General features: G+C 39.0%; 2 protein-coding genes across 3 annotated transcripts in view; one reads left to right on the plus strand and one right to left on the minus strand.

Moving 5' to 3' along the window:
• Positions 1-8,136, minus strand: part of MRPL13 (mitochondrial ribosomal protein L13) — a 48,702-nt gene extending 40,566 nt beyond the window's left edge. Inside the window, exons 1-2 of the mRNA XM_060611228.1 lie at positions 8,010-8,136; positions 4,544-4,667 (exon numbers count right to left, since the gene is read on the minus strand). Coding sequence (XP_060467211.1) covers positions 4,544-4,667; positions 8,010-8,036 — 151 coding nt within the window. The 5' untranslated portion in view covers positions 8,037-8,136. The remainder of the gene's footprint in view (positions 1-4,543; positions 4,668-8,009) is intronic.
• A 216-nt stretch (positions 8,137-8,352) lies between these two features.
• Positions 8,353-15,366, plus strand: part of MTBP (MDM2 binding protein) — an 84,028-nt gene continuing 77,014 nt past the window's right edge. For both annotated transcript variants that reach the window (XM_060611229.2, XM_060611230.2), the window contains exons 1-4: positions 8,353-8,531; positions 9,337-9,417; positions 13,857-13,930; positions 14,027-14,175. In XM_060611229.2, the coding sequence (XP_060467212.1) occupies positions 8,414-8,531; positions 9,337-9,417; positions 13,857-13,930; positions 14,027-14,175 (422 nt within the window). In that variant the 5' untranslated portion in view covers positions 8,353-8,413. The remainder of the gene's footprint in view (positions 8,532-9,336; positions 9,418-13,856; positions 13,931-14,026; positions 14,176-15,366) is intronic.

Here is a 15,366-nt window from a genome sequence, read left to right on the forward strand (position 1 = left end):
AAACCACAGATATTGTTTGTAAGTTTATTTATTTATCTTGAGAGACAGAGACAGTGCTTGGTGAGCGGGGTGGGGGTGGGGGCGGTGTTGGGTAGGGTCAGAGAGGGAGAGAGAGAATCCCAAGCAGGCTCAGCACTTCCGGCACAGAACCTGACATGGGGCTCAAACCCACAAACTGTGAGATCATGACCTGAGCCAAAACCAAGAGTCAGACACTCAACCGACTGAGCCACCCAGTGCCCCACAAAAACCCGAGATTTTTAAAGCAAACAGATTTATAATTAGTCAAGCGTAGGTCTGCTGACCAGTATTTTCCTTTCAAGGTGTGGTTGCTCCTCACTATTCATGTATTCTGTATTACAAATTTGCCTATTCTCTTAAAATTTATTGATAATGTCAAAACTTGCAGTGCTTTCCCAGTCATTTGCAGACATGTGCACGGCAGTGAAAAATCTGAGTAGCTTGATGCATAAGCTGAGGTCAAATACGGTAATGCACTGTCTTTTGTTTCGGCTCTTTTACTATAAACCAGTGTCCTTTTGTGGTCTATTTAGTGCTAGGTTTTTGGCATTATTGTGCTTTTTATAAGTGACTTTGCTGTTTAAAATATCCCTCGAGTCTGATGCTGAAGTGCTGTGTAGTATTCCTAAGTGCAAGAAGCCTGCAGTGTGTCTTACAGAGAAATCCTGTGTTAGATAAGCATCGTTCAGGCATGAGTTACTGTGTGGTTAGCCGTGAGTTCAATGCTAAAGAATGCAATATGTATATTAAACAAGCTGTCTTTAAACAGAAACACACATAAAACAAAGCTATTTATTGCCTGGCTGACAAATGAATGTTGTGACTAGAGGCTCACTGGAACCTAACCATATCTCTAAAGCAATGGTTCAGTGTTCACTCTCTTTCAGCATTCATGGTGACTTTAAAGAACGTAACTACGGTGAATAATGAAAACTGACTGTGCTCATAAAATATTTTCTTAAAAGTGTCAGTCCACAAAACATTTTTGATAAGCATCTCTGAAGGACCAGATGTTGTACTAAGTGCTTGGAAAACTAACACTGACATGACAAAATCCTTACACTCATATTCCATACTTAAAGATTTCACAGGTTGTGAGCTGACTTTGAAATTTTCATTAAGTGAAGAAAAAGAGGGGCGCCTGAGTGGCTCAGTCAGTTGAGCATCCGACTTCGGCTCAGGTCATGATCTCACTGTTCCTGAGTTCGAGCCTCGCATCAGGCTCTGTGCTGACAGCTTGTAGCCTGGAGCCTGCTTCGGATTCTGTCTCTTTCTCTCTCTCTCAAAAATAAATAAACATTAAAAAAATTTTTTTTAAAAGTGCAGAAAAAGATTAGAGCGGCAAGTATGAGAAATGGCATAACTCATGAGTTCTTGCTTTTACCCAAATCAACCCATCTGCAGTACTTTCCCTGCTAGCTCCACAGGTCCAAAATCTAACTTAGCTAAATGCCAGAGCCCCGATTAAAAGTAATTTCTTCATTCTCAAAACTTGTATTCATGAATGCATATATTCACTCAAAAAGCATTTTATGTAGCCCAACTATGTGTCAAACACTATTCTAGACACTGGGCATATAGCTGTGAAAAATTTAGGCAAAGTTCCTATCCTCTTAGAACTTAGTGTGGTGGAGGTGTGGATAATACATATTTATATATGTCAGGTGATCAGAGGATGCTAATTAAAAAAATTTTTTTTTTAATGTTTATTTTTAGGAGAGAGAGTGTGAGCAAGGGGGTATGGGGTGGGAAGTGGCAGGAGGGCAGAAAGACAGGAAGACACAGAATCTGAAGCAGGCTCCAGGCTCTGAGCTCTCAGCACAGAGCCCGATGTGGGGTTCGAACTCACGAACCATGAGATCATGACCTGAGGCGAAGTCAGATGCTTAACCAACTGAGCCACCCAGGTGCCCCTAAAGGCAAGGTAAAGTATAGAGTGAAAGGGTGAGATGACAGAGGAACTGGGGAAGGCCTCTCTCAGAATACAAATGAGCAGAAATCTGAAAGATGTGAAGAATTAAGCCATAAATCTGGAAAACCCCATCCAGGCAGAGGGAACAAAATATGAAAAGGCCCTAAGGCAAAAATGTGCTGACAGGCACATTAAGGAAAGAGCAGCAAGCCTTAGTGGATTACCCTAGGAGGTAGGAAGTAAACTCAGCAAGGTAAAAGGGACCACACCTTGTAGGTCCTTGTAGGGACTGGCAAATGTTGGCTTTTACTTTCTCATTTGGAAGAGACATCTGCAACTCATCTGTAGAGAAAAGACCTTATTGAGGCAAGAGTAGGAGCAGCGAGATCAGTGAGGAGGCTTTTGGAATAATCCCAACTAGAGAGCAAAGTGGTTTAAAAGTACAGTAGAAGAGTTAATGAGAAGTAGCTAGATTTCAGATACATATATTTTTTCAGATATATACCCATATATATGAGTTGAACAAAGAGAAGTCACAAATGAAGCAAACACTTCTGACTAGCCCAACTAAAAGAATACAGATGCTGTTAACTAAGATGGGGAAATCAGAAGTAACAGGTTGGTTTTGGGTGGGGGAAATCAGGAAGTAGGACATCTCCGAGTTAAATACACATTAAAATGTTGCAGATGCCCACTGGACACCTAAGATTTATTGAGTAGAAATGTGGTTATGGGAGCCTGGAATACAGGGAAAAGGTAAAAAATGAAGATATGAATTTGGGAGCTTAGCCTAACAGAAAATATTTAGAGACCTGAACCTGAATGTGATTGCCTAAGGAATGTGAAGGGGTCCAAAGACCAGGCTGCAGGGCACTCCTATTTTTTTTTTGTTAAGTTTATTTATTTATTTTGAGAGACAGAGAGAGAGTGAGCAAGGGAGGGGCAGAGAGACAGAGAGGGAGAGAGAATCTAGTTAGTAAGAGAACACATCCAAAAACAAGTAAAGAATGTGTTTAAGAAGAAAGTTCTTTATACGACAACTAGCCTGGACTCCTCAAAAGGTTAATGGCAGGAAAAAATAAAAGAGAAGGATTATTCTACATTTAAAAAGACTAAAGGAATATAACAATTAAAGGCAATAATACATAAAGCTTGGTTGAGTCCTGGTTTTAAAAAATATGCTTGAAACTACGAGGCAAATGTGAAAATGTACTGGACATTAAACTGTACAATTAAATTATGTTTATTTTGTTACGTATGATAATGGCATTTTGGTTACATAGGGGAATATACTTATTCTAGGAGACACATGCTAAATTCAGGGGGATTTATTGAGACATCTGCAACTTACTTTCAAATGACTGAGTAAAAAATTACATGTTAAATTATACATAAAAGTTAGAAAAATGTAGAGGACAAATAACTCAGTGGAAATATGGCAAAAGACACGCACAGATATTTCACAGAAGAAATGATAAAAGGCCATTAAATAGTGAAGAGATACTTAATTCCATTTGCAATGAGGAAAATGAAAATTAAAACCACCACGAGAATGCATTCCACATTTATGAGAGTAGTCAAACTTAAAAAGAATGAAAACATCAACTGTTATTGAAGATGATGGCTAATAAAAACTCTGGTAGGAGAGGACATTAGCATAAAGACTACCTAGTTTCCCATGCACCTTTGAACCCAGTAATTCCTGTCCTATAGACAGATCTGGGAGAAACTCTTCCACCTGTGCCCTGGAAAAAAGGTATAAGAATACCAACAGGGATATTGTTTGTAATGGCAAAAAAATTGGAAATAACGCAAATGTTGAGTGTATGGGTATTTACTTCATCATGATTGTAACTGTTAATTTTCTTTAAAATATTACTTATATTTAAAAATAGATTTGTCTACATACTGTATCTACATACTGTATATATCTTTGTGTATTTCATGTATCAAAAAGTTAACACTATGATCAGCTGCACAAAATGTTGCTGACAGGTCAAGACAAAGAGTAAGAATTGACACCTAGAACTTGTTGGGTGTGCACTGCAGTGCCTAGGTAAGTGAAGTCAATCAGAATTACCTACAATAAGCTGAAGACCTTAAGTATCAAAACAACTTTTTTCCTTTGTTTTGGAAAAAGGTTACAGAAAATCAAATCTATCAATTCAAAACAGTAAAAAGTAAACTTTCCATGTTCCGCTAGCTCTATCCATCTTTCTAGGGGAAAGGTTTTTAGAAGAAAAGACAAACTTATTTTTTCATTTTCAAAAACTCCCTATTCAAATGTTCATTGCCATGTGAAGACACACGTGTAAGAGTGAACATTTGATTTCTAGTCCCACTCAGGATATCTGAGAGTGAAAGGAAGGCTACTGAGAATTTTGCTGGGGTAATGACATAAAATGGTGTTATCTCAGGCGAACTGGTCTGTATGGTTTTCCTGTGAATAAACCAAATTCATTTCAGTGCCCTAGTAGGTTTTTTGTAAGAATGGAACAAGGGATCCCAAGAAAAAAAGAGGTACTTAGAAGTAGTTCAGTCAGACTTTTCAACATTCTATTCTGGCATGAAAATTATGGTTACTCGTGACAGGTATAAAATGATACTCACTCAGTTGATGGTATACAGGTTTATGCAATCCTTGAAGTTTAATTGATGCCAAAGCAGCCAGTTTGCCAGGGGGCTGCATTTTCCCATCTAAGAGATACCAAACCCGAGCAAAAGTGGCCCATTGCTTGGGGAAAAAAGACAGAGAGAGAGAGAGACAGAGAGACAGAGACAGAGAAAACAATAAAGAAAGTTCTAATTAAAATGGAAATAATTGAGATTATTATATACCATCATGTATATTCTACTGTTAATATCAATAATTACTTTGAAAAAAGATCCTGTCACTAAATAATTGTTTTGGTTTTGTTTTCATTTGTTTCTGGAAAAGGAGGGTCTTTTTACATTCTACAAAGATTAACACAGTAATTTTTCTTGCCTGCCTTCCTATTAGCAGTGTGGATGATATTTTATTTAAAACATTTCAAAGATATATTTTCCTTTATATTATGACAATTTTTGATATCATACAGAATAGAATCTGGAAAAGTAATGGGAACTCTTATGAAAGCAGAAACTGTTTATAAGGTCTTCAAAGGGGCGCCTGGGTGGCTCAGTCGGTTAAGCATCCGACTTCAGCTCAGGTCACGATCTTGCGGTCCATGAGTTCGAGCCCCGCGTCGGGCTCTGGGCTGATGGCTCAGAGCCTGGAGCCTGCTTCCGATTCTGTGTCTCCTTCTCTCTCTGCCCCTCCCCCGTTCATGCTCTGTCTCTCTCTGTCTCAAAAATAAATAAACATTAAAGAAAAAAAAAAATAAGGTCTTCAAAAATACTTTGAAGACTAGTATGTATTAAATTGAAAAATGAGTAGCTAATTGGGAACTGAAAACTATTCAGCAGTTCAATTCTATGGAAGAGGTAAGTAACAGAATATAGCTAGACAAGTATAGATGGAGGATGTTGAATAAACTTGAATTTTACATAGCTGCCTTACACAGACATCTTTAGGCTGCGTCAGGCATAAACCATTGTCTTTGTAGTATCCATCAGTACCTTCAAGCTCTCAGAAAATTCCAGCCTATAGAGATGTCAACCTTTCTGCTTTCTGTATGCATATACACAGGTTGCTAAACAATGCTGGAAAAAATACAATCAGGCTAATTGGGTTTATTTTAAATTTTATCATTACAAACCTCATATCAGCTTCTAAACTGCTCACCATTTTTTTTCCTTTCTCACTTTTCTAGTTTCTACTTGTTCTCCTCTCTCATCTTTTGTCAGATTTCTCTCTTAAGTATCTCACATATTTTGATGCCATTGTAAATAGTATTGTATTTTTAATTTAAATTTCTGTTCGTTGCTAGTATATAGAAATACACCTCATTTTTTGCATTTTGGTCTTGTACCCTGCAACTTTGCTAAACTTATTTATCAGTTTTAGGAGCTTTTCCTAGATTCCATCTGATTTTTCACAAAGACAATCATGTCTTCTGCAAATAAAGACAGCCCCTAGCCCATATCTTTTCCCTAGTACTCTCAGCTTATGACTAAGTAAAAAAATAAAAATAAAAATAAAAAAAGATTCAAACAGTGGGAAGTCTATAGGACAATCTTTGGTCTTCAATAAATTGCAAAGGAAAAAAATAGGAAAAAGAACTTATTAAGAGAGAATTAAAAAACATGAAATTATTACATTCTAAATCCTAAACCAAAGGAACAAACAGTAAAAATTTATGTATTTCTATAACATAAATGAGAAAATTGGGGATTTGAACATATACTAGATATCTGATATTAAGGAATCATGATTACTTTTTGTCTTTGATAAATGGTATTGGGGTTATATTTTCAAAAAGAATCCTTATAGAGAACATACTGAAATATTTATTTATGAAATAAGAGGAATCTGAGATTCACCTCAGATTCATAAGGGGAAGAAGTGAATGGGGGGTACAGATGAAAAAATATTGGCTATGAGGTTTTTGAAACTGGGCTGTACCTTCATTTATATAGCATTGAAATTCTCCATAATGAAGTTAAACAAAACAAAACAAAAAACAAACCCTCTCTACCTCACTTACCCACTGCCTCATTTGTGGCAAAATTCTCCCAAAGAGTTGTCTTTACTCCAATTTGTCCTCATGCTGACTTCAACCTGCTCCACCCTGGCTTTTCTCCTCCCACACCCATCACCCTCTCTCTATTGCCTGTCAAAGTTACCAGGACCTTCATGTCACTGAATCCCTTGGTCAATTCTAAGTCTTCAATACAGGTGATCATTTCCTTCTCCTGGATATTCTTTCCTCACTTGATTTCCAGGACACCACCCTCTGTTGGTTTTCTTTCCCTACTTTGCTTGTTTTCCTATCTCTTGCCACTGAAATGTTGAAATGTTCCAGAATTCAGTTCTTGGTCCTTCTCTCTTTTCTATACACACCTTCTCAATGACTACATCCAGACTCGTATGTTTACATGTCATTTCCATGCTTATGACTCCCAAGTGTAGAAATTTACATCTCTAGCCTTGACCTCTTTCCTGAACTCTACAATTGTACCAATTGCCCATTTGGTAGCTGCACTACAGTGCTTTTTAAACCATCTCCTAAAGACTAGTTTGTCCCCATTCCATTGCAGATCAATATTTTGATAAAAAAAAACACAAAACACCTTGTTCAAAAACCATTAAAATACTGCCATATCATCAAACTGCTGTAAAGTTTTCAAATTTTTAATTTTACTTCTTAAATTTCCTTCACCCAGGAGAGGTAACAAACAGTTCAAGGAAGGAATCACTCTCGGAGCAGGACTGGGCTAAGAAGCATCTCAGGTCAACAGACCCAAAGCTGAACTCCAGCTCTTCTGCCTGAAACCTGCTTCAATTTCAGTCTTCCCTATCTCAGCTGATGGCACACGCTTCCGGTTTCAGAAACAAAAAAACCTTAGAGTAATCCTTGTTCTTTCGTTGTCAGCTCACATTCAATCCTTCAGGAAATCCTTTTGACTCCACCTTCAAACAAAACCTGACCACTTTTTAACCCTATACTGTCTAGTTCGGTTTGTGCCACCATCGTGTTTAGCCTGGATCACTGCAGTTGGCCTCTAAACCGACTCTTTGTTTCTACCTTCCACCAATCCCCACCTCTGAACAGTCTATTCTTAGCTGCCAGAGAGCTCCTTCTAACACTTTTAAGTGAGATCACTGTCACTTCCTGGCTCCAAACCCTTCACTAACTAGATCCTCATTTTATTCAGTAATAAGCAAATCCTTACAATGGTCTACAGTGCCCTATCTGAATACTCTTTCCTTAGAAAAAAAGTCATGAAAAGGGCTAACTGAAAAGAGGAGACGAATACCAAAGAGCAAGCGGCGGCCAGAATCACGATTCTCAAAAGTGCTTTCCCGAGGCATCATCTCCTGGCTCAGGAACTCCTCTTTCCTGCCCACTCAGCATCACTAAATCCACCGAAGCCACTGACTTCCTTCTGCCAGCGTAATGAACTCCATCAAGCCACAAGAGTTCGAGCTCACCTGGGGCGCCCTAGAGAAACTCGACATTTTCTCCACTTGCAGGACCGTCCTATTCCCAGGGTCCACGGCCAGACCCCAGCATTAATGGCCCGGAGGGAAACATATATAGGCAAGCATGACAGTTCCTAGGCTAGCCAGCCGTCGTCAGTTTCTCTGCTTTTTCTGGGTCTCCTCCAGTCTTCCCATGGTAGCGGTTTCATCCTGACAGGAGGAAATAATGCAGTCATTGACAGAATAACTCCCCCAAAGAACCCGCCGGCTGGAAAAGCTGAGGCAAACCGACCCAGCGCGCACAATTTCCAGCCGACTTAAATTTGGTGGATGGAAACCGGAAGTGCCTAAGCAGCGCGCGACTATTTGGATGTGGAAACCAAGATCTGAAATAGGAGCTCGGCTCGAAGGAGATGGATCGGTACCTGCTCCTTGTGATCTGGGGGGAAGCAAAAGTCCCGTCAGCAGCGGGTGGGGAAGTGGATCATGGGCCTGGGAAGTCGTCCGTTGAGGGTACCGAGAAACAGCCGGGTAAGCGCAGGGCTGAGAAAGAGCGGGAACCGCTTGCGGGGAGGGGAAGAAATTTAAATTTGAGATCAAGTTCTGCCGGTGAGGGAGGGGGGCTATCTCGAGTTGTCCCGAGAATCTGAGACTCTATGGGATCGGCCCAATAAGGGCTGAAAAATGTCATTATCTTCGTGGAGAAATAGGGACGAATTTGTGGATGCACAATTCCAGTGTTCAGAAGTTCTTGGCACAGTAAAAATTTAGCTGATTTATTCTCTGTGCCTTCGGAATGGAATGTCTTCTTGTTAGAAATATATGCATTCAATGGGCGATTGCGTCAACTCTATGTTCCAAATACAAGTAATACAGAAAGGAACAAGATGGACAAGGATCTTACTCTCGTAGAGTCTACATCCTAATGGGAGGAGATATCCTACATATAAAAACTAAGATTAAAAAAAATGGTAAATTTAAAACAATCGTGACCGTTTGAAATGACACTCCTATTTGGTGTTTCTGTCTATAATCCACACTGCATTTTATTTATTTGTTTGTTTTGATTGAGCAGGCATCTTGAGGAGAAAATATATGTGGTTGTGTATAGAGTATTGTGACAGAGTTTCCCTTCTCTGCTTAAAATTATCCTTTGGGGGGAATTTTGAATATTTAACTGGCTAGCGTGTATAAACCAGGAGCCTTTTGGGTTTTCTCTGTGTAGCTCTTTTATGTATAACATGTTGTTCTGGAGAGTCTCTGATGGTGAGATTGGAATAGGCCTAGATTACGTAACTCTTGTGCCCATTGAGTTAGTTTGCCTTTTCTTTTTCAGATTTAACAGCAGCAAATGTTTATCACCTCCTGAAAAGAAGCATTAGTGCTTCAATGAATCCAGAAGATAGTATTTTTCCTGGTAAGTATAACACGAACCCCTTTTTTCTCTGGCCCTGTATTTGTATTGGAAATAAATTTAATTAATTTGGTCACTTAAAAGTATGAAAGATACTTGTTGACTGCACACATCACTGGGATAGGGAGATAAGTAAGGAAATACAAAACTGAAAAAGATGCTAATTCCCTCTTCCTGCTGCTTGAATGTCATTAAATTGTGTGAAAATTGTTATGAAAATTATTCTAGGTTCTCAGCTTGACTTCCGTTCCCTTTGTGGTATTTCCTTGCCCATCTTTAGCTCCATATATAATAGGGTAATGTGGTATTATAAGGAGGATTTATGATTTGTCCTGAGTACAAATACATTATTAATGCTCTTACATATTTCTTACCATTTTTTTCCACCCTTATCGATTTTCTTAAAAGCACTTCATAATTGTTAAACACAGTAATCTTGTCTCCGTTCTTGTCTGTTTTACCTTTTTCAAAGTATTTGGCTTATTTGACCAGCCTTTGCTTTGTAAAAATCTCATCTCCTTTGGTTTCTATTGGCATTATACAAATCCGTCTACTTATTATTTTTTTTTTTTATAGTTATCTTCTCTTTTACTTCCTCTTCTTGGCCTCTGAGAGTGTCTTTCAAGGGCTCAGAAAAAGGAGATAACCAAAACAGACCAAATTAAAAGCTGAAGGAAGTTTCTGGAGATGCTCCGGGTAGGGTGCTCATTCATGCTGCCCTAGTCTGTTTTGGTTATAAATGTTCATACTGCCCTAGTCTGTTTGCCAAGTTGTGGTTGTACTCATTACTTTTTCAAGTTGGTATAATTTAAGTCAGTACTACTGGTATTGCAAGAAAGCTTTTCTTTCACTTATGCCTCGAAAGTATACATTGAAGAAATATTGGGAGCATTATAGGAATTCTTGGGATAACTTTTGCTTCCTGTTTGGGTAGATAGAAGTTTCTTGTCCAAGGGGCGCCTGGGTGCCTCAATCTGTTGAGCATCCGACTTCAGCTCAGGTCATGATCTCTTGGTTCCTGAGTTCAAACCCCACATTGGGTTCTCTCTTTCACAGCAGCTATTTTTAGAATCCATTTACATTAGATTTGAATGTCACTTTTGGTGTTAATCACTTTTTGCTTCTTTGCTGTGCCTTTATCTTTTTTTTTTTTTCCTTTTGCCAATTTCCTCTTCCTGTTACCCATTTTTGTAAAATAGGTAAATTTATCACTGGGAGACAAGAAGGAAACACAATTACATATTTGTCATCTATTCATATGAACTGAATAACAGCTATGCAGTGACCAATCAGCAACAAACTTTGAAAAGTAGTAATGTGATTGGTCACTGATCATGATACACATCTGTGATTTATGTAGTGATTTGTGATATGAGAAGCTAGCAGTGAAGTTTTGCTTTAGGCAATTACAGTTGATTAATAAACCATGGTAGCTGGAGTTTGAGCCCTGTTTTGGGGGACCAGGTGTTATTTAAATCATGGGAACTGAAATCTGCATATCAGAACCATGCAAAGAGATTGAATTTCTTACCCTGTGAACATTATTGCTTTCAGTAATATGGCAAGTCTGAGAAACTGGAAGTATAATATGATTATAATTGAGATAAGGCTGGAGAGGTAGGCATAGCAATGTGGAGGACTTTGTAAATCATGTCAGGGCTCTTGGACTTCTTCATAATGATAATTAGCCATTAAAGGCCTTAGTGAAGGAAGAGATCTGGTGACATCTGTGTTGTTGAAGTATTCTGGCTACAGTATAGTGGACAAATTGGAGGAAAGTATAGGTATGAGGGGGCTGCTGCAGAAGACCAGCTAAGAAATAAGAGAGGTAGCCGAGGTAGAGGAAAATGGATCTGAAAGAAATTATGGAGGTAGAATCCACCTGACCTAGTGTTGCATTGGTGTGATTCGGGAGAAGGGTAGTGTGAGAAAGCAATCAAGAATGACATTAGATTTCTGGCTTGGGGATAGTATAGGTGGTGGCATTTAGCAAGATAGGAGAATTAGAGTTTGAGGCATGGTTGATGAGGGGCCATAAGACAAGCTGAGTGAGAGCCCAGCACAAGCTAGCACAACCCCCCCGCCCCGGTGGAATATGTGTAATATTTCTCAGGCACTCCTGGCTGCCCAAGAACAAAGGAAAGGACAGAAAACAAATGGTTAAACTGATAGAGTCTCCATTAGTTTACAAATATCTTAGTAATATTACAAGAAAAAACAATCTTATTAATAGCCTAATCTCCAGGGACTCCCTACCATCTTAATGCTAATGCTTTGCTAGAGGGAAAAACAACCTTAGCTTGATGATAGCTAGGCCTCCAGTAATCTGTGAGTCCTCTTTAGCATATGGAAATCTCTTCAAGAAACTCCCTCTTGACTTTATCTCCCCCAACTCCTTGGTATATAAGTAGTCACTGTTCACAACCCCAGTGCTGCTCTTTCTGCCCACAGGTCCTGTCTCCTTGCTTTAATAAAATCACCTTTTTGCACCAAAGGACATCTTCAAGAATTCTTTCTTGGGTCAGCTCTGAACCCCCTTATCACCCCAAGACCTCATCAAATGACATGTTCAATTCGGAACATGTATTTAGTTGCCCCGTAAGATGTCAAATTGAAAATGTTTTGCAAAAGTTGGATACGTGTGTCCAGAACCCGAAAGGCAAAGTAAGGCTGGAGATACAGATAATAGAGTCATCAATATGTAGGTGTCAGTCCAAACTATGAGAAAGGATGGGATTGTTTATGGATAGTGAGAAGAGCAGAAAATCTTGAACTGAATCCCAATATTTAAAGGAACTGAACACCAGTTTTTTTTTTTTTGTTTGTTTGTTTTTAACGTTTATTTATTTTTGAGACAGAGAGAGACAGAGCATGAATGGGGGAGGGTCAGAGAGAGGGAGACACAGAGTCTGAAACAGGCTCCAGGCTCTGAGCTGTCAGCACAGAGCCCGACGTGGGGCTCGAACTCATGGACCTCGAGATCATGACCTGAGCCGAAGTCGGACGCTTAACCGACTGAGCCACCCAGGCGCCCCTGAACACCAGTTTTTAAAGGCATGAGGAGTAGCTGGAAAGATAGGTTCCACAGAAATCAAGTGTTTTAAGGGGAAAGTAGTCAACTGTGTCATCTTTCATTCCTTTCTTATTCTTATGTTGAGAGATCAAGTAACAACAGTGGTAAGAGCTATCAGATTTTATAACGTTAGTTATTGGTGCCTTTAATGAATGTAGTTATAATGAAGTTTTGGAGTGATGCTGGGGTGGTCTGGAACCGAAGGCCAAGAAAGAATTCTTGAAGACCTCTTTGGTGCGAAAAGGTGATTTTATTAAAGCATGGAGACAGGACCCAGGGGTAGGGAGAGCTGCATGGGGTCATGACAGGTAAACTCATTATATACCCTCAGGTTGGGAAGGGGTCAGGGATAGAGCAAGTCTCCAAGGAATTTTGGAAGCAAGGTTTTCAGGACCTTCAGGGGCTACCTGTTGCTAGGGAAACATCATTTATTACCGTTTAATAAAACCTCAGTCAGGAGACCCTTCAGTTATATATCAGGGCCATAAGCTTGGAGTACGATTGCTAGCATATATCTTGGGGCAGTTGAGATAATGGAAGTAGATTTACAGGATCCTCGAGGTTGGGATAATGTTAAGCTAAGATTCTCTTTTGCCCCTAGCAAAGTGTCATCCTCCAGGCAGCTGAGCTCCTAGAGGGAGGTCACTCTGCTGGTTTCAAGGACTTGTCATTGGGCTATAGGCAGTAAGGGGATTTAATTTTTCATTTGCCTTAGTTTCCCACATTACCATGGCAAGTACTTAAACCCCTTTCCTTTGTTCTTGGGTAGCCAGGAGTGTCCAAACAATATTCCACTGGGCCAAGGGAGGGAGGGTACCCACCTGTATTTTGCCCTCAACTTGCCCCACACTCCCCCATCAGTTACAGTTGCATGTTGGATACACAACAACATTTTGAAATGGCTTTAGAGGGGAGTAGAAAATGTCATGAGGCTATTGTTTTATCTCCTCTCTCTCTTTCTGGCCAGGCTGAACCAGACCTTCGTTGTCTTTGAAGAGGGAACTAGATCTCTTACCATCACTTACGCAGTTTTGCATGACTCAGTAGTAATTAAGTGGGTGTTGGGGTTTTTTTCTTGGTAGGTTTTAGTGTTTGAAATGATAATTAAAATAGTATGGATTTTGAGTTGTGACAAATTAAAAGTATTCATTGTGAGTGAATAATTTTGCTCTTTGGGCAGATTGTTCTATTTAAATTTTTAGAGATTTTAAAAAGATCCATGTAATACATATGTATATGCATATACACATGTATATCTTGAAGAACTATATACGTAATAAAAATTATATAATTCTCTAAGTATAGATACTATAGCATCTGCTTATTTGTGATACGCCTTTCTTCTAATAAGCACGATTTTGTTTTCAAGCATGTTCGGTAGGCGGCATACCTGCTCCCAAGAAGTGGTTCTTTGCAGTGCAGGCAATATGTGGATTTTATCAGGTAATAGAAATGAAAAAAATAGGCATTAGTGAATGTCTTTGCCAATGTAAGTAATTTCAGAAACCCATTATTTAACGCAATCTTTTGATATATTAGTTTTGCAGTTCTCACTGGGAAGAGATACATTTTGGTACAGAAAAAGATGAAATTGAAGATGTTCTTCAAACAAATATTGAAGAATGTTTGAGCGCTGAGTGTTTTGAGGAAGAAGATAGTAATAGCAGAGAATCATTATCCTTGGCTGAGTATGCTTATATGGTTTCTATAATATCTTTAAAATATTTTAACAGTACACAGTATTTCAGCCACAAGAGTGAAAATGAGATTTTTTTAGCAGCCATAGGAAGGAAATTTTAGTTATTGAAATTTTCAACTCTATTTTGGGAGATGGGCAATTTGGGCCTTTTATTTGAATAAAACTGTAAAGTGGAAAAATTGGTATCTGAAAATATCTAGCTTCTTAAGCTTACACAATTGCATTAATCATAAAAAGTGACATTCTAACTAATATGTCACTTTTTTTTTAAATTTTTTTTAACGTTTATTTATTTTTGAGACAGAGAGAGACAGAGCATGAACGGGGGAGGGGCAGAGAGAGAGAGGGAGACACAGAATCGGAAGCAGGCTCCAGGCTCCGAGCCATCAGCCCAGAGCCCGACGCAGGGCTCGAACTCACGGACGGCGAGATTGTGACCTGAGCTGAAGTCGGACGCTCAACCGACTGAGCCACCCAGGTGCCCCAATATGTCACTTTCTTGAAGATGAATTCTGTCTGATTATGAATTTTAAGAGCTTGAAGAGAAACTTGAATGTAATGGAGCGCCTGGGTGGCTCAGTTGGTTAAACGTCCAACTGTTGGTTTGGGCTCAGGTCATGATCTCACAGTTCCTGAGTTTGAGGCCTGATAGCACAGAGCCTGCTTGGGATTCTTTCTCTTCCTCCCTGTCCCTCTGTGCCCCTCTCCCACTCAGGCTTGCTCGCTCGCTTTCAAAATAAAATAATAAATAAACATTAAAAAAAATAATAAAGTAATTGAATTGTTAAAAAATTTTCCCACTATCAAAATCTAGGCCAGTATGACTTCACCAAATTATTCTCCCAAATATTTAAGGAATAGCATCCATTTTAGATAGGTTCTTTCAGAGATGAAAAGAGAAGGAAAACAACTCATTTGTAGGTGTTGACATGATCTTGGTTCTCTCTCTCTCTCTCTCTCTCCTCAAAATAAATACACTTTTAAAAAAAGAAACTTGAATTTGAGGTTAATAACTGGCATTCAAACTCAAATTATGATTATCATTTTGCTATTTGAGGTTGATATATATGATTTATTCAATTTATGTGTATCTTGAGCATAGAGTTTCTGCGGATTATATAGATGATTGGCTTCACTTTTAGGTTTTTTGAATTGTGGTATAATAAAGAAGTTGGTCCAG

The sequence above is a fragment of the Panthera onca genome, chromosome F2, assembly GCF_046562875.1.
Source record: "Panthera onca isolate mPanOnc1 chromosome F2, mPanOnc1 haplotype 2, whole genome shotgun sequence".
NCBI lineage: Eukaryota > Metazoa > Chordata > Mammalia > Carnivora > Felidae > Panthera > Panthera onca.